Below are 20,066 nucleotides of genomic sequence, written 5' to 3' on the forward strand. Positions count from 1 at the left end.
AGGAGTGATAATACACATTACTGAAGTAGACATCCATGAATGTTCAAAATGAGTTTGATGTCGCGCCGGAAAGATTAATTCATTGCGATTGTAATAATAGCATTCACATGGGGGACGATCGGGGCAGCCTTGTGCTTAGAGCCTTCACTCGACACACCGAAGACCCGGGTTCGATTCCCATCATGGGCACGATATGTAGTGCTGTTTTACTGAGCTGACATTTCGATATTAATACTAAAAGTGGCGTTAACCTTCACTCCTTCACTCACTTACTTCCTCCCTCACTCATTCAGTGTCAATGAGATATAGTCTACATTGGAAAGTGGGCTTCTGTTCTATCTTGTTTAAAGTCATTGCTGCCATCTTCCATTCTAAATACGGACAGTCAGGAACATTTCGTTCAAGGAATCTTTACCTGAAGTGTACTTTTTAACATGAGAACTAGCAGGTGAGAGTTCACTTATCTTGTGTTATCTTTGAAGCTAAATGGCTATATAACCCGATTCATTCTGTGATTTCTCGAACGTATATTTTCGGTTGTCGCTGAAATGACTCGGCAATATTTTAGCTTTTTACTGATCACGTATTTAGCAGCGTTTCCGACATGGGTGCACGGTTTCTATGGTAACAATACCGGACATGCGGTTGTAGAAAGAGATCAGGATCTCTGCAACACGGAGCCTCCGAGTAGGACGGACTGTCACCCAGAGGCAGGCGCGTCCCAGTCTAACTGTGAATCTCGAGGGTGCTGCTGGAGACCCCCTCCTAATAACGACCCAGGGGTGTCATGGTGTTTTTACTCCTCTGGGGCTACACCGTCTGGGTGTCACGTCACAGGGGAACACAGGTACGTAGCCACAATATCTACACGTAGACACGATATGGATGAAAAAATGCATTTAAAACTGACTCACTTACTCTACACGTACGTGACAATAGGATAGCCTTGTGGTTAAAGCGTTCGCTAGTCATTCCAAAGAGTTCGAATCCACTCAAGTCACCAGGAATGCTTGAATAGTCCTACATAAAGGCCTACTCTCTCATTGACTCCACATATACAGGGAAAACGAAACGTCAACCAAATTGTGCTTGAATCTGTGGACTTGGCACTTGCACAGGATTTACACTGTGAAGAGGTTAACCTGAGTGTTTGCTTTACTGGTGTGGGCTGACATTACATAATACATTACTTGAAATGAATCAGTTTCTATTCTGTAAAGTACTGTGTATAATTAATTGTGTATGCGTTTTTGTGTTTGTGTGCCCACCTTGTAGGGGGTCGAAGCCGGTGCTTCGGCGTCTCGATGAATTGGTGTGCTTATACATGATTTTTTTTTGCGCTATTACAGCTGAGGCAACGTTGAATCTGAACTCACTGTACATGAACAGAGTATGATTGTGATTAGGGCGTAATTAATCGAGGGGTTTTGGCTAGGTAAAGCACAAACATTTAATGATTACTGGTATAATTTACAAGTACTATAAGCGAGTATGTTTAAATGTTTCGCGGTGTCAGAAATCGTTTTTCATTAGTTTTATATGTGGACGTTTTAATCTTCAGATACGGGTTATATAGTTTGTGTTCGTTAACCAATTCTTGTCGTAAGAGACGACAAACGAGGTCGGGTGAGTAGGTGCTCGCTGACTAGGTTGAGGCATGTAATCACATACGTAAGTGAGCAGATCGATGCTCATGTTTGTCACCGGATTGTCTGGTCCAGACAACTTTCAAACTTCAGGAGAAAACTGTGACCTAAATTGATTGTTATCGGAAGAGCGGCATTATAGGGTATTTTTTTATTGCAATCCTGCTTTTGACCAAGCCATTTCCACAACCGTGACCGTGGATACGATTCGTTCTGGTATTGCTAATTAGTTATTATGCATCAAAAGTACTTGGAAATGTGATAATATGACACTCTCAAATACACGTAATCTTTCGCACCTCCAACAAATACAATGCCAAATCATTCAAAGATTATGTACTTGTTCTGTTTTCCTAAAGGGCAGACTGTTACCCAGAAACCGGTGCAAAGGAAGCTTCCTGTCTGTCACGTGGTTGCTGCTGGAAAAGCACAAACGTGAAGGGCGCCCCCTATTGTTTTCATCCGGCAGGGGAGGACTACTCTGTACAAAAAGTGATGAACAGTGGCAAGTCCGTGCTATTAACGAGAAAACGACATACACACTGGCCTAATGACGTAATGGATCTACAGGCTGACGTGGTCGAGCAAACCGGCAGTAGACTCCAAATTAAGGTAATGTGAAAATATGACAGAACATGCCCAAACTACTTCACGTAAAAGCTTTGTTGATGTGATGGTCTACTTACATGCTGTATCAACAGAATTTATGAAAATATTGATAAAGGTCCTTCGTTGTCCCAAACCATACATGAGATATTTATCTTTCAGAATGCATTATTTCTATATATTACATTCTCCTACGTTGTAGAAAAAAAAATGAAATTCATTATTTGAAATGAATGCGAAAACGCGTGTGCCGCTTGCTCACATTAACTAGTGACGTACCCTGACTAGACTTATATGTACTTGATTGCATAGTGATGGTATAGGGATTCTTGTCCCGCTTATGGCACCCAAAACACGCGGCTATCAATCGGTTGGAAACCGTTAGAAATAAATGAAGGGTAATGTGTTCATTTGGTCAAACCGGGAAACCTATAGCAAAGGCAAAGACGACATGGGGCATCATGTTTGTCCTTCACACATCTACAATTAACTAATTAGTTGATAATCTGTTACCTAGCATAGACACATCTTTGTTCTAGGTAACATCTGCAAATAAAATGAAAATAATATTATGCAAAACTGCGCCCAACAGCAGATCCAATGTTAGCTATGAGCATTCTTCAAATATAACCAAAAGTCTTTAGGTTTAAACATTAATGACGGCAACGTTGACTGCTTAACCACATTCGTTGAGCATATTGTTTCTGCAGATATACGACGCCAACAACAAGCGTTATGAGGTTCCTCTACCCCTCAACAAGGCATCCGTGTCTACCCAACCCACTGATTACACCTACGACATCAATCACAATCCGTTCGGCCTCACAGTCAAGAGGAAGTCAACAAAGAGTGTTCTGTAAGTTGGAAGCTCCATATCTCGAAATCATCAGTGTACTTCAGCATAACAACGAACCGTTAAGAGGGCGGAAGGTTGATAGCATGAAGCTGTAAGCGTATCTCTAATCTTTTCATTTGTCTCTATGAAAGATTTGACGCCAGACGCTTACCTCGTATCATTTTGCCAAGTTGTTTTCAAAATGTCAGATCCTTCCTACACCTCTGATCTTATCCTACTGATATGTTGATGGTTTGACGCCAGTGACTTACGTCTTATCTTTTCGCAATATTCTGTTGAAAACGTGAGGTCATTCCTTCTCTGATCTTATCCGAATGTTATGTCGAAGGTTTGACCTCCTATCTTCCAGCAATATTCTATTCAAAACGTGTGAAGTCCTTTTCTTCTCCTTTAAGTACCACGCATTTCTTATGATTCCGAAATGCTCTACTCAAATGTCAGTCAAACAGATCTTGAACGTCCTTTTGCAGGTTTGACGCCAATCTCGCTCCGTTGGTATTCTCCGATCAGATGATACAGATCTCAGTCGGGGTGCCCACCACCAACCTGTATGGTATCGGAGAGAACAGGAAACCGTTCCGTATACAAGTGGAGCAGAGTCCTGGCTTCTCCCTCTGGGCTCATGATATGATCCCTAAGGTGAGTGAGTGATGGGGATATTTGTGTATGTTTCTGAATGACCTGTAGGATGAATGGATCAGAGAATGCGTAAGTTGGTTGAATATAACGCTGTTGTTAAGGGTATCCAACGTCGCAACATTTCAAGTTGATCATGATGTCCTGTTCACTTAAGACATAGGTGATAAGATCAACGGTTTGGACAAAAATCTTGTTTTGATACACGGACAGTGACAACAGGGCTGTTAAAATGCTGAACCCAGTGTGATACATCTCATGCTGATAATACGTGAACGCAGACCAGCCAATAAATTGTCGACAAATATTCTGCCAGTGAAAACAAAGCGTTTACCGCGATGACTGTAAAGTGCAAACACGCGTTCAAGATCTTTAAATTCAACGGATTCCTGCTTTTAGGCCTCGGCTCATGATATTCCAGATTGGAAATTTGCAACCACGGGTATAATACTTATAACCCTAAAACATGATTTCTGCGATCCGGAGTTTGTACACACACGATTTTCAGATATCTGGCACAATGCACACAACGCAGCACTTCACATGTCTGCACAAAATGTTCGTGTTTAACGCCACATGTATCAATATTCAAGCTATATGACGATGGTCTGCAAATTACCATGTCTTGACCTGACAACCCAGTGCTCTACATACACAAATTGGATGCCATGACAATCATGTGAAGTGAAGTCCCCGATCCCAATAATCGACTCTTACAGCTTGTTGAGCTTGACCTGAACTATTCTACATATGCATGACCCGGGAGGTCAAATGCTACGAACGTAAGGTCGAGTTAACTCAGTTATTTAGGGGAGCAGAGAAAGTTATTAATGTTTCGTCCGTGTGAAGCATAGGTACATGGATTCATTTAAGAACTTGTCCCGGAAAACAACACCTAAAAAACCAACAAAACAATTATTTTCTGTTTAATTGAACTGATTATACAGTCATATGCTATCTAGTTTTGTTTACTAACAAACGTCACCAGTCAGTTAATTTCACAACCCCATTCACGCTCGCAATCACTCTCTACACCCAGCTCAATTATCACTAGACACACTACTTGCTGCCGCTCGTTGCCGAAAAGCTCGATTCGGAAACATTAAACCATCTGTAGTTTCTTAATCTAAGAAAGGTAGGTCATGTCTCTGCTGTTTGGACATGTTGACAATCAACTGACCACTTCACAATAATAGTCCCTGCCAGTTGTGCATTAATGCATTCGTATTCACCTGATTAGGGCAAACTGAACAAGTTGTATGGCAAACATGTCTTCCTTAAGAGCAATTCCAGTCCGAATCTTCAGGGAATGAGAGAATGAGTCCGTTACCATGTTTGTTTGTGAGAAAGTCACTTCGTATGAGTGATGTCCAGCTGTATTATCCTTTTTCATTGTCCTATATCTTTTATACTTTGTAGATCAACGCCAACCAGTATGGTAGTCATCCGTTTGTGCTGGGAATAGAACCAAACGGGGACGCATTTGGTATATTTCTTCTGAACAGTAACGCTTTACGTAAGTACTAACAAGTGTGCTGTTGAAGGGTACGATTTATATGTAAAGGACTCTACATTCAAGCCTAATAATGTTTATAAATACTAATATTATCTCTTTCTAAATTTCAAGCGTTTTTCTCTTGCAAACTATGATTTTATATCGTTATTTCTGGGTTTACTTTTGGTTCCTTTGTCGAAATATAGAGTTTTTGTTCTTCATATGATCGTTATTTCAACGTGCAGGTATAGATGTTCTTCCAACTAGTCCTGTAACAATTCGCTATCGAACCCTTGGTGGAATATTGGACTTCTACGTTTTCACTGGTCCCACGCCTGATGACGTTGTTGATCAATACTGGGCTTTGATTGGACAACCACCACTTCCGCCTTATTGGTCGCTAGGTTACCACCTCAGTAGGTGGGGCTATGGCGGATCAAACGGGATGAACAGAACCATTCAGAGGATGAGGAACAAGCAGATGCCATTTGTACGCGACATTTGCTAGCTTTGAAAGTGAATAAGAATTATATTCTTATTATTAAGGGGTGTTTTAGTTATCGACAACCGTATTGTGTTTGTTCTAACATTTCACTGTTCAATGTCACGGATTTCTCCAACGAACACATCATCTGTCGTAGTGGATTAAGTATATACTGACCTCTAACAAAAGGCCACTGATGCACATGGACGTCACCGTTTCGGAACTGAATCTATATAGGTCGTCATCGGGACGACACCTTACCTACAAAGCCGCCCCCCAGTTAAAATACGGCACATCAAATCGTGATCATTCTCTCAGATAACACATTCTGTTATTAACCACTATAGCATTTACATTTGTAAAGAGCGATTTTCAAAGAACTGATTTTATTTCTTCATAAGGACACCATCTGGAACGACATCGACTACATGGTGAAGGAGATGGACTGGACCTACGATCACAATGTGTATGGTCAGCTGCCCGACATTGTTATGGACGCGCATAGCCACGGGGAGAAATACGTCATGATTTTGGTAAGCACTTCATCATATCAAACAACGAGGGAGGTTTTCTGGATATACAAAATCTTTGTTATCAGTGTGAGCGACGTTTGGGCAAAGATGCTGACACAATCATCAAGCAACTTCTCAATGACCCTCGAAAAAGTGAGTGAGTTGGTTTGGAGATGCTTTCAGCAACATACCAGCAGTATACCAGCAACATCACGGCGGTGTACACAAGAAATGGACTGCAGACATGGTATTCATGTGATAAATCGAACCTGGCCTTCGGAGTGATGAGCGAACGCTTTAACCACAAGACTACCCTAGGGCCTTCTAGAAGTGCTCATCAAAGACCATTATCAGAATCATATTTAGTGTTGTATGTCATGACGCAAAGGACAATAAAGAAGCGTCATAAACGTACAAAACAGACACCACAAAGACACAATGTGTCGTGTTATTACTATCCATGTTATTCTTTCACATACAAAACAACCCACCCCCACCCCCCTAGAAACAGTCTCTGGGCAAGTAGTAAGTATTAAGTTAGGCGCCTTCGAGATAATCAGGATTATCCCAGGTAATAATTTGACTGTTAGTGCTATGAGCCTTCACCTCGTGAGTGGAGTTTAGCGCAATATAAATGCACATATTATTATTAAAATAACGTGCAAACGCAAAACTCGCCAACCGAGGCCATTCGATTCAGACGAAAAGACGACACTTGATACAAGGGTAGCTTGACTTATCTGGGTTTCTGGTTCATTCAGAATTGTAGTTCAGGTCCTGATTCTGTTGTATACATACTACGATGTTCGGGGCGATGGGGTAGCCTTTTGGTTAAAACGTCCTCCTGACGACCCGGGACCGAAAAGCACGAATAATTATGTTAATCCCATTCCGGTGTTCTTCGCCGTGATATTGCTGGAGTAAATTCAACCTAAATCTAGATCCACTCCCTTGCTGAAGTCAATATTGAGCTGTTCCACGTAAGGATTTGAAACTTACTGTCGAAAATGGATTCCAAGGAGGCGAGACAGAGACATGTTGGGTGATTTGTGATTTTGAAAGTTTCTGTCGAAAATGGATTCCACCGGGGCAAAAGACAGGTAGGGTGATCTATTGCCTGTCTCTAACAAAGGTGTCAACCCCTCCCGTGCCAAACTCCACCTTTACCTATACGCCAACCCCTACCCCCTTCTCAAGCGACCCTCAATCAAACCTCATTATTAGCCCTGCCCCAACCTTACCTTATGCTGGAGGATCATAATCAGTATCATTTCAGGATCCCGGTATCAGTAACACACAGCCCAGAGGTCAATACGCCCCGTATGACGATGGCATAACAGAGGACATCTTCGTGAAGACAGCCGACGGATCTGCTCCCATAGTGGGGGAGGTGGGTTTTCACTTGATACCTTCAACTTGTGACACTTTAGAAAATGGAAATTTAGATGGCTTAACAATAGAGGAGTTCTACTTCTTCAGGCTTCAAACAGGCTTCAAAAACCATTAGTGGCAATGAACAGAACATTCGCTCCATTTATTTACAAAGAAAAATATATTAAAATGTGGTCGTTTGTCAAGACATGATGTAAGTGTTATCTGTGTCTGTAAGTGAGAAAAGGATGTCATGTTCTATGGATGTGGCAGGTGTGGCCGGGAAAGACGGTATTTCCAGACTTCACTCACCCTAAGGCTGAAGCATGGTGGCAGAAACACGCCCAGATAATGCATAACAAGCTTCCGTTTGATGGCCTCTGGATTGTAAGTGAACACGAAACACAATTGACAAATAATGGAATACGTTGTCACTGCGGTCTTCTTGGAGATGCATGGGGTTCTCTATCTATTGTTATTCTGTGCCCTTAATTTTTAGCTTTCTTTATAGGCACCAGAGGAAGTTTCATGTAGAATACGGAAGAAAATAATTGTTGTCAGAAAATAAACATCTTTCAGCTGGAAACCTTGATGTCGAACGGGAAAGATTGTACCAATCAGTGCGATGTAAACATAAATAATACGTTCTGTCTCACATACTAAGAACCCATGGCGCCTTTATGCGTAGCCGTTCGTGTTTAACTCTTCAATACGGTCAATGACCATGTGATAAATCCTTCTTAATGGCGCTTTAGGCTTTTGGGCTTGTTCTACTCTTCAATTGTGACACTGATCATGGGATAAATTGTTGCTACTGCAGGACATGAACGAACCGGCTAACTTCAAAACAGGATCTGAGAACGGATGTTCCAGCAATACCCTGGAGAACCCGCCCTACACACCGCGTACGTCAACCTTATGTTATCTTCAACCAGCATATGTTCCGATTTCCTGGCAGAAATAGTTTAGTGAGTGGTACACACTGTTTAAAGCATCCGGTCTTTAACCAAGGATAAAGTAACAAACCTACGAAATTGCAGGATCAGAAAGACACACAGATCCTCATACTGGACACATACGTCACGTCTTCCGTGTTTTATGGAGATTCTGCACGAAAAGTCTGTCTGTCTGTCTGTTTTGGTTAGTGAGTGCATGTAAGTGTGGATTTGAATACCTCATCCTCTACAGTGCATCAGACATAGTGTCCATCGTCTCCTACTTACCAACGTGCATTTGTTCAACAGATGAGCTTATCGAGGCATGTAAATGTCCCTGGATTAATACTTTGACAATCAAAATTCATGTCTTTTACAGCCTTGGAGGGAGGAAGCCTCATTCACAAGACCCTGTGCATGTCAGCTAAATTCCATGATGGGTTGCACTACAATCTGCATAACTTGTATGGATACTTTGAGAGCAGAGCCACTTACAAGTAGGTTCTAACAACAGTGCCAACTATAAGTAGCTACTATCAACGGAGTTACATACCAGAAAGTTCACATAGTTAAATTCGATTACTAATATTGCATTCGTTTTAGCGTCCTGAAAAGCATTTTGCGGAAGAGACCATTTGTTCTGTCTCGGTCTACATTTGTGGGAAGCGGTAACTACGTGGCGCACTGGGAAGGAGACAACTTTGCTGACTGGTCAGACCTGTACTACTCTATACCAGGTGAGTCTTGTACTACTCTTTACCAGGTGAGACTTATACTACTCTTCACCAGGTGAGACTTATACTACACTTTACCAGGTGAGACTTATGCTACTCTATATCAGGTGATCCTTGTACTACTCTATACCAGGTGAAACGTATGCTACTCTGTATTAGGTGAAACTTGTACTACTTTATACCAGGTGAAACTTTCACCAGACTTTCACTACTCTTTACCAGGGCAGACATGTACTACTCTATGCCAGGTGAGGCTTGTACTACTCTTTACCAGGTGAGATTTCTATTACTGTATACCATGTCATAAATGTACTACTCTACACCAGGTCAGACTTTCACTACACTATACCAGGTGAGACATTCACTACTCTGTATCAGTTGAAACTCTCACTAATCTAGGTGAGACTTGTATCAGCGTACTACTCTATACCAGGTGAAACTTTCACTACCCTCTACCCTCTATACCAGGTCCGACTTCCACTACGTGTACAAAGTATCCGTTAACTACTGTGAAAAGAACATTATGGTTCAAAAACGATGCCTGATAGCATCGGAATAAGTTTGATCTGTCTCTGAAACGCTAACAGGCAGTGACCAACAACAGAACGTCGAGTACCACATTTTGGAGAAACTTCGTTATTTCAAACCATTGTGATAGATATCTCTGGTTCGATAGTTCGTAACATTCCGTGTCAAAGATCAGTGGATACAATTACTTAATGCGTTCTTTTATAAGAAAACTTTCTTATTCACACCCGGGACTTGTCACCTGAATGGCGTTTTGGGGTAGAATAGGACAGGCATTTCCTTCTCCGGGAAATCATCGTGTCCTCATTCTGATTTTTTAGAGGTTCTGAGCTTCAACATGTTCGGCATACCCTTCACCGGCGTGGACATCTGTGGATTCAGGGGGGACTCAGACGAGGAGCTGTGTACAAGATGGCTCCAACTTGGCGCATTCTACCCTTTCATGAGGTCCCACAACCAGAATGTGACGCCGGTGAGTAATGCTACGTCTGTAATCTTTTGACCAGAGTTTTTAATAGAGCTGTGCTGTATAGTACCACTTACCATCGTGTATGTCGACGTTCAAGGACTTAGGTGACTACTTCGAGTTTCCAGAGGTTCGATGCAACATTATGATACAATTACCGTTACAGCCGTAGGTTCGACACAAGGGGTTTTGTCTCTATCCCGATTGTGAACCTTCGATCTGTCAGCACCATGTCCAACAAATGTTTACTTCATTGTTATTCTTGCTCTTGAACAAATTGTTGTCAAAACAGGTAAAGGACCATCTTCACCAGTAGCATGGTCACCAGTGCGTGTAGTGGTGGTAGTAACGGGTGAGGTGATACAGGGTTAAACGTCGTACTTGAGAATATTTCGCTCATGTTCCGACGTGCGTGCGTGTGTATATGTGGCTGCTTGTATAAGAAGACTGAAGATTTATAGGTTTCATAGTGCTAGCTCACTGAGATGTCACGCTGCAATTAAGCATGATTACAGTCAGACGCATTATACTGTCTTCGAGCCGACAATACGTGCTGTACCCATTAATGCAGAGCGCAAGAACACCACTTTTTGTCGTCTTTTGGTATGACGCGGGCGGGGATCAAACGCGCAACCTTCCACTTCCCGAACGGAAACTCTAACCACTACACTAAGGGAGAGATCGGTGGTCGTAAAACCAGTGTCCTAGGCCCTTATAATTATTCTCGAAACGTTCGTAGCCCTTAGAATCGTACTCAGTGTGTTAAGAATGGATTTAAGACGTTAGTAGGGCTACGAACGTTTCGAGAATAGCTAGTCTGGTCGTCACCATCATCCGTCTGTACGAGTGTCGTGAGACCAAGGAAGGAGATGACATCTGAACGGTGGAAATCTGGACAGTATGGACAGGACTACCAGTGACTGACATTCAGAGCATTGATTCTATTGTATCAATGTTCACGCTATCTGGTCCAGGACTACAGTGGCTTTGGGGTAGTCTAATGGTTAAAGCGTCCGCTCGTCCCGCAGAAAGATGCGAGTTCAATTCCCCACCTGGGTACAAGGTGTGAAGGTGATTTCTGGTGTCTGCCGTTGTGATATTGCTGGAATACTGGTAAAACTGCACTCACTCACCTCAGTGTTGCGCTGTTTCACGTAACCACTAAAGTTCGAAAATGGGTTCTACCACAACAACATTTGACACACACTGGATATGTGTAAGGTGACCATACCCACCAACTCACTCACTCACTCCGGGACTACCATGATATCGCTGATGTATTTCTGAGTGCAGCGTCAACCATAACTACAAACATGGTTTCGCTGACTACTGATAATTTGATGTAAGGTCGTGTCTGTAACACATAATTTGTTTTCAACTCCAACATTTGTTTCGTTATGTTAAACAAAATCACCAAAGCCAATATGCTGATGGTGTTCAGTACCATGAACTCTGACTCTTTCGTTTCAGGACAAAGATCCTGCAGCAATGAGATTTAGTTCCGCTGCGCATGACCGGAACCGCGAAGCTCTGCGACTCCGTTACCGCCTTCTACCCTTTCTGTACTCCTTGATGTCCCGGAAGAAAGCAGTGGCAAGGCCTCTTGTCTTCCAGTACGTTTTGACAAACATCAAATGTGGTTGTGATATTTGTATGTACAGTCAGTTGTATTCGATCTATATTGGAGCACGCTCTTTTAATTAATTTTCGACAGAGTTAGATTACACCAATGTTCGGCGCCATCTTTGTGGTATGATAGACACTCGGCCAGTGATATGTGGTAACCATTCAATACCCGAAAATCAGTTTTAGTTTCATCCAGCAATGACTAGGGAGCATCTGCCCTGCAGGCGCCAACGCAGGACTACACAGAACGGGCAGGACATGTGAGTTTAGTTTTAAGCCGCAGTCAACAGTTTTCCGGCTATATGGCGGCGGTCTGTAAATAATCGAGTCTGAACCAGACAATCCAGGGATCAGCAGCGTGAACCTAATCTACGCAACTGGGGTTTGATACCTTGTCTCAACCCAGTCAGCCTGCCTGACTACCGGTCCCGCTGTGCGCCTCTTACGACAAGCATGGGTTATGCAAGATCAATACTATCGAGGATCTTCACGGGTGCAGGCCATGTGACTGGGACCGTTCATATTTATGGCATGGGTGGTGTGATGATGAGTGTTATGGAGAAGTATGTACAACATTACTGACATCCACCATACCCACCCCCCACCCCCTATCCCTTCCCCCACTACAATTTATGTATGTAAGTTTAATTGGTGGTCTCTCTGTCGTTTTATATTAACTGCTGGATAACAGTAGTGTAACTGTTTTGTGATGATGATGATGATGATGATGATGACGACGACGACGACGACAATAATGTTGATGATTTACGTCTGTTCTAGGTATCCTAAAGATTCCGCGGCCTACAGCATAGATAAACAGTTTCTGTGGGGAGATTCACTGCTGATAACTCCCGTTTTAAACAGGGTAGAGTCTGTTCTTGTCTATCAAACACTCAAATCAATTCTTTATTCTCATAAACCACGTGGGTGGTACACGAGTATAAAACACATATAAAAATACAAATTCAAATTCAAATTCAATATTTCTTACATAATATGTAAGAAGATTACAAGATGTAAAACGGCAACCCAAAACCACATTTTTGGGAAACGTGGTGACATACACGAATCATGTGTTTTATGTGGCCAAAGGTTATGTGGTTGCAACCCGGTTTTAAACGAAAATCATAGTATAGATATTAACGTACTTCTGTGTGTGCAAAATGACATCGCTCTAAGTCTCGACAATCAAGAACTGTTTGTGCTGTATTTTTTCTATTACTTTTGGTGCCGTGGACCACAATGTCCTTCGGAGGATGGAGGACATACTGAACATTACGGTTAACCGATCTTGAATGGTTCCGATCATACCTAGTAAATCGCAATATACGTGTACAAGTCGGTAGCCATCGATCACCTGTGTCCAAGATGCAATTCGGTGTCCAGCAAAGCTCGGTTTCGGGACCCATGTTTGTTGTCTACACACTTTCCCTCGGTAACGTCATCAGCAGCCCCTCCATTCCCTTCAAAACTTTCGGTGTCAAGTGTACATCAGTGCATCCTATCTGACTGATCAGATAACCCACATAGAGCCCTCCTTTATCGCAGAGGTGCGCTTCTGTGTTGAATCCACTTTTCTGAAAATGAATGACGTAAGAACCGAAATCATGGCTACTGGCTCACAGGGAAACTCTGTTACTTTGGGAAATGTTGCCATCACAGAACTCTCAACCATTCAGATAAGAGAGGCATTAGACGGTAATGTCAACACTTTCTGTTTAAAAATCTAATAACAACATATCAGCTGCATCATTGTCACGGTGATCGATAAATCGTAGTATGGCTGAGTACAGCTGTGATATTAGAATAAGAATAAACACATCAACAGCATTTGGCAAATCACATTACACCAGGTGCACACTCCAAATGCTAATATTAGCTTTCCGGTAAGTGTGCATGGGGTTTTGTTCCCTACTTCCTGTTGTGTTCGTAGAGTGTTGTATTTTACGGTAGTGTTTTTCGTAAATCATTCGTACTTATAGCAACTGTTAGAAGCAGCCGTTTCCTTCACAGTAAGGTATATTTTCAGCTTACTCTACCAATTATCGTGCACAGGGACATACCACAGTTAATGCCTACTTCCCCCAAGACACGTGGTACGACTTCTTCAGTGGAGCGGAAGTGTCCACAACAGGTCAATGGACAGTTATCAGCGCACCGCTGGACAAGATCAATGTCCACATCAGAGGGGGAAGCATAGTGCCCACACAGGTGCCCGATGTGAACACACAGAAGAGGTAGGCTTATAGTGATAAGCACGTACACGATGTGAATGCAACGCCCGATGTGAATGCACAGACTAACGGGATCGGGCAGTCGCTGGCTGGGATGACACATGTCATCATATCCTATTTGCTTAGATCAATGCTGATGCTGTTGAACACTCGATTAATTGCAGACCGCCACCCCGCAGCTGGCATGCTTTAAAAACACCCGAGTTTAACAAGAATGATAGTGGCATGATGTTTTTCAATTTTGTAACAGTTACTTGTCGGATCCCTGCCACCAATGTACTTTGAGTTTGTTTCTTCATTAATTCTACTTGCAAGCCGACGAAATGACTTTGGTCTGGTTGTTGCTTCGTCCTCCCGGAAGACTGCTCAAGGCTTCCTGTACTGGGACGACGGAGAGACCATTGGTGAGGTGTTCATTTTGTCTTAACGTTCGTGAATAACGTCACTGTAACTTACTTAACGTTCAGGGCCTAGATTTTCGAAGCGCTCTTAGCCCTAAGATAGTCGTAGGTTAATGTTAATGTATGGCACTTATGACTATCTCAGCGTTAAGAGAGCTTCGAAAATCTGGGCCCAGGGCCCCCTTTCACTAAACTCTCGAACCGGGACCCTGTCTCTTTACACTGTCTGTCAAACAAAACTATAACCCACATGTATTTCAAGCGAAAGAGTCAGGAGTGAGTGAGTGAGTAAGTTGGGTTTACGCCGCTTGTAGCAATATTCCAGTATCACGCCACAAATGGTTTCACGCACTGTACTAATGTGGGGAATCGAATACGGACGTTTAACCTGACGAATGAACGCGTTAACCACTGGGCTAAGCCACCGCCCCGAAACAAACAAGAAACTGCTGTACAGTATTATGCGAAACTGTGATTTTTCTATTTTTGACCTCATCAGAGCAGTATTGCTGCATTTTTGTATTAGTTAGTGTCTTGTGGTTTTGTCGAATCCGATTTTTATACTTTTCTATTAGTGGTATTTCCCGCTAGAGATTAGAAGACGTCACAAATTCTTTAGGTAGACAGACTCCTAGAATCAGAAATTGTAAAATATTGTTTCCAACTAAGTTTCAGAGGTACATACTACATTTCAAGGCAGTGGTTCCTCAGTCGCCCAATGGGCCCCAGTTTTCTATGCATAATTGTGCCCCTTCGGAATGAATGCCAGAAACCAGTCGTTGTTCGAATCCCTGTCCGTTCTGATTAGGCTTCCAAGTGTGCCTGCACCATAACCATGCAACAGAACGGCATCAGCCTCAGCAAACATGAAGCTAACATGAAAAGGCCGCCTCACTTACTCATTCACTAACTCCTTTCTCAACCACACATTCACTCCTTTCTCACTCACTCACTCACTCACTCATTTAATGTTGCAGTTACATTATGCCTTCATCAGTCTATTTTAATTCTAATTTCACCTGAAAGTTGAGAAAAGGTTCGCTAGAAAATATGGAAAAAAAATAGTTTTTTTGAAAATATCTAAACCAATCTCTGTCGCGATATCCAATCCGTTTTGTCTTTCCCTATCTGTTATTTGAGCACGGTCACCGCTTGTACGTAGCCGGCAGCAATGTCGGAGGGCCGTGGGGTGTGTAGCGAATCCTAGGCTACTGAGAACCTAATCGAATTACTGAGTGGGCGGTGGGTTAGCCTGGTGGTCAGAACGCTCGCTTGTCGTGATGAAGACCCGTGTTCGAATCCCCACATCGTTACAATATGTGAAGTCAATTGTTGTGGTCCCCGGCGTAGTATTGCTGGAGTATTTCTAAAAGGGCGTAAAACCAAGTCTCTGTGGTTCTTTGTGTCATCGCCATACCCATCGTCTGAGAGGGTGTCTGTTCTTCCCCCTACTTAAACAGTGAATGGAGTACGCTGTGCGATAACAGAGATATACTAAATACCAAATATTAAATCAACCAGTTAACAGCATAGAATGATTAATTACGTACAACTAAATGTCAAAACTAGTCTTTTCATGTTTTTTTTTTTCCAGATGCGCCGTTTAACCATATTCAGTTCAATCTGGATGGGGTACGTGTTAAACTGTTTGATAGATCATCTCACCCAAATTGCATTTGACATGAAATGTGAAGAGATGACAAGACTTTATGGATGATCAACTTATTTATCTGAATAATTGCGACGTTTTGTTATAGCGTTTTCAAGAATATATCAGTAAACAACGATACCGAAACGTCGCTCGCCTAAAGAAAGAAGTTGCTCATCCCTAAAATTTTGTTAACTCTATACCAGCAGCTGTTACCACGTAAACAAATAAAATGTCAACACGAAATGGATATTTAACACACCAAAACTTGCAAGGGAAGCTTTGAAGTAATATTTACGGGTACTGATGCACTTTATATGAAAAGACACAAAATCCTCGTCATATCTCAGTTAAACACCGGGTACTTTTTCATAAATGTATTCTCTCTTGATTAAAAAATAGATGTATAAAGGAATGTTCCCTAATTTAGTCATTACTCACCAACAATTAATCACATCTGACAAACGCAATAAACGAAGAGGATTCAATAATCGCCGCTTGTTAGAGGAAAAACTGTACTAATGTCTTGTTATTAGACAAAGCATTGGTCTAAACGGAACCTGTGTTCATAGAATCTAATTCCGTGTCGCCCCCAGTTGTTAAGTGTATTCTCCTTGAAATAACGACGTTCTTCACCTTGATCCAGGAGAGATTGACGTCAACCGTCAAGTCTAGCAACTACGCCACAAGCATGACGTTAGGCAGCGTCGACGTGTACGGTGTTGCGACAGCACCGACAACTGTTAGAGTTAATGGTATCGGCGTTGCTCACACCTATGACAGTGTAAACAAGGTGAGTGAACACATTCTCATCAACAGACCCATTAATATCCGGGTTAGAATTATAAGTTAGCAGTCCATTCTTGTCTTAAGAGGCGACTAATGGGATCGGGTGGTCAGACTCGCTGACTTAGTTGACACATGTTATCGTATCCCATTTGTGAAGATCGATACGCATGCTGTTGATCACTGGATTGCCTGATCCTCGATTATTTACAGACAGCCTTCAGATTGCTGAATGCAGCGTATATAAAAACTCACTCACTCCTCGAAAACAGGTTGACGGAATGAACACCATGTGCTCGGCATTGTTAGAGCGGATGTCGAGTGACAGTGAGTTGAGTTTTACATCCATCTATATGGCAGTGCGTCAATGGTAACTCGCAGTGGTAGTATAGGTTTAACTGAAAAATATCACACGATTTTTAAAGCTTCAGTATCTTTAGGGAAATGCTATATTAAGCATTGACTCAAGTTAACCCAGATGTTACTCTTAACTGACATACCCCGTTATTCTGCCGGAACTGCTTATTTTCCCATACGGCGTCCTAGGGCTTCGTGGGAAGAAAAAATCATAGAAAGTATCTTCTCTGCGTCTGAAAGAATAGTCACCAGAGATTGACTGTCTCTCATGTCAGACATGTAAGCTTAAGTAGAAAACATCACTCGATTTATCTTTTGTGACGTGCAGTAAAAATCATTGACTCGAGTTAACGTAAAGGTTGTTCTTAACTGACATACCTAGTGATTTTTTGCCGAACAACTCTTTCTGTGAAGGAAACTCTCTGAAGAATATATCTTTGAAGTTTGATGTAGACTCAGTGCGGATTAGAATTTTCCTCTGGACGGGTGGGTAGTCTAGTGGTTAATTGTGTTCACTTGTCACAGCATGGGTATAGATGCACGAAGCCCATTTCTGGTGTACCTCGCCTAGACAGTGCTCTTATGTTAAAGAAAGCAGGGAAGAAAATATCTTAAATAAACCGGTCGCATTATCGCCTTAATGCAAAAATTGAAAGAAGCGGAAATAAAATCTCAGGCCATGTGGGACAGAGTGAGTGAGTGAGTACGGTTTTACGCCGCTTTGAACGATGTTCCTCCATTGTTTACAGATGTGCAGCAATAAGACTGCGACGTCAAACAAACACATGTATTGCCATATTGTCGGAATTGTACAATCGACGCAAATATCGACGAATATTTATAGACGGATTGTCACTGATCAGCTATGAGTGAAGTTTACCTGTACCGAGCTGTGGGAGTTGGCAGTGTTGGTAGTTTGTGAATGCGCGTTTTGCTAATGCTCATGTTTATAGTTCCGTTGATGGCCGTTTTTTTTTATACTTGTAAAGAGAAATATCATTTTACGTTTACTTGATACCAGGAAGTTACTTGATAGCTTTAAATCTCCAGCTTTTTTATGTTTGCATTGTCCCCTATGGTTATTATTTTTTCTTATTTGTGTAAATGTTGCCATTTAATTCATTCAACTATTCTAAAGTAGAGTTTGCAAACTATTTCGTTCAGTTTAAGGGTATTGTTTGCACGTGAACTGGTGGATTGTCTAACAAATACTTAACGTTAAAACTAATATTCTCCTGAGTTTAATGCATCATGAAACTCAGTGAAAATTGGTGAATTCTTAACAAAACTGTACACAAAACGCGATACGATATCTGGACATGCTCTTCAGCATTTTGATATGTGATCTTCATGCATTTCCTCTGCGTAAGGTTTGCAGTTGGTTCCTCCAAGATAGCGGAGAAATCGATGTCCGATGTAACCAAATGAATATGTATAATACAGTGAGCGCTTTAAGTGATTCTATGGTTTTGATGGGTAGTTTAAACTTCTGCTGTGTTTCGTACGTTAGCAATATATCGCTTGTTTTACTCACGAGATGGCTAAAAAATACTATCGGTGAAGAATAATACTCACTCACTTACTAACTTTGAATCTAAATGTATGAAATTCCAGCTATATTACCGTCGCTTGTTGACATTTATTCATAAAGTCTAAGGTTATTCTTACAAATCCATTGCCTTCACAGTCACAGTATTACAGAAAGACTGCTGAAGTGAGTTTGAATTATCACTCACTAGCCTAACTGCTTCTGATGGTGTCAGCGGCGATGGAGTGGCTGTGTGACTGAAGCGCTCGCTCGCTCGCTCGTCTCTACGAAGACGAGAGTTTGTTTTCCCCCATGGCTACTATGTTTGCAGCCCGTTTCTGGCGTCATCCACCGTGATATTGCTGGAATATTGCTGAAACCGGCCTCAAACAACACTCACTCTACTGGTATTGATTGCACTACCAGGGTTTCACTGAATATTCAGTCATCTTTGTTGCAGGTTTTACATGTCACAAGACTGAAGGTCGACCTTCTGAAGCCCTTGATGATGACTTGGTAGAAAATGCATAAGATACAGTACAGTACAGATATAGAGTGAATATGAATATATCAGTTTGTGATGTTCGTTTTTTTGTTTTCTTTCACACGACAGTTACAATGTTGTACACTCCAATTGTCCATGAGACCTTCAATTTAAGATCGAAACGACAAACTAAGAAATTAACGTAATAAAAAGACCTGGTCTTTGAGCTTGTGACCCAATCAAAAACAATACTAACATATGAATGAATGAGAACGTAATCGGACGAACGAGAAAATACATGAAATTTCAGTGTTTTGAAAGAAAGTTGAATAACAAGAAACTACTGGAAGCAACGAGGAACTAATCGAAATTTCAGTTATTTAGATAAACCTGAAAATACGGGATATTAATCGGGAAAACAAAAACTTTCGAGGGAAAAATATTGCATGTCTTAAAGTGGTGGCACTATGTTTTCAGAGAATGACAATCAGTTTGTAATGTTCATCATTTGGGCAGTAATTGCCTTCTTTTTGGTAATTAGTGTGTCCTAATTGGTAAATACATCGAAATTGACGACGATTTTCTCTCTTGCTTCAGAGGAGACGAACTGTATAGGATGGTTCGCGCTCATGCACACATGTCACCGTATCCCAGTTGCCTACACCGATGCTCATACAGTCAATGACTGGATTGTCTGGTCCATATTTGATTGTTTACAAACCGCTGCCGTAGA

At 41.8% G+C, this 20,066-nt stretch overlaps 1 protein-coding gene across 1 annotated transcript; it reads left to right on the forward strand.

The window, feature by feature from the left end:
- Positions 1-467: 467 nt before the first annotated feature.
- On the forward strand, positions 468-19,434 carry LOC137290630 (lysosomal alpha-glucosidase-like). Its single transcript, XM_067821699.1, has 20 exons — positions 468-847; positions 2,006-2,258; positions 2,963-3,108; positions 3,579-3,747; positions 5,164-5,260; positions 5,485-5,729; positions 6,125-6,256; positions 7,512-7,625; positions 7,880-7,993; positions 8,427-8,511; positions 8,921-9,038; positions 9,145-9,278; positions 10,124-10,275; positions 11,740-11,882; positions 12,676-12,760; positions 13,951-14,132; positions 14,445-14,533; positions 16,125-16,162; positions 16,825-16,971; positions 19,310-19,434. Exons 1-20 carry the CDS (start codon positions 549-551, stop codon positions 19,367-19,369), a joined length of 2,802 nt encoding a protein of 933 aa, XP_067677800.1. The 5' UTR covers positions 468-548; the 3' UTR covers positions 19,370-19,434.
- The last annotated feature ends 632 nt before the right edge of the window (positions 19,435-20,066 follow it).

This window comes from Haliotis asinina, chromosome 1 (genome assembly GCF_037392515.1).
Source record: "Haliotis asinina isolate JCU_RB_2024 chromosome 1, JCU_Hal_asi_v2, whole genome shotgun sequence".
Classification (NCBI taxonomy): Eukaryota; Metazoa; Mollusca; class Gastropoda; order Lepetellida; family Haliotidae; genus Haliotis; species Haliotis asinina.

Bases quoted from the DNA above. Each gene is read 5' to 3' on its own strand.
- LOC137290630 (XM_067821699.1), top strand. From the start codon at position 549: ATGACTCGGCAATATTTTAGCTTTTTACTGATCACGTATTTAGCAGCG. The intron at 3,109-3,578 runs GTAAGTTGGAAG...GTCCTTTTGCAG, and splicing joins AAGTCAACAAAGAGTGTTCT to GTTTGACGCCAATCTCGCTC. The intron at 16,972-19,309 runs GTGAGTGAACAC...TCTTTGTTGCAG, and splicing joins CCTATGACAGTGTAAACAAG to GTTTTACATGTCACAAGACT.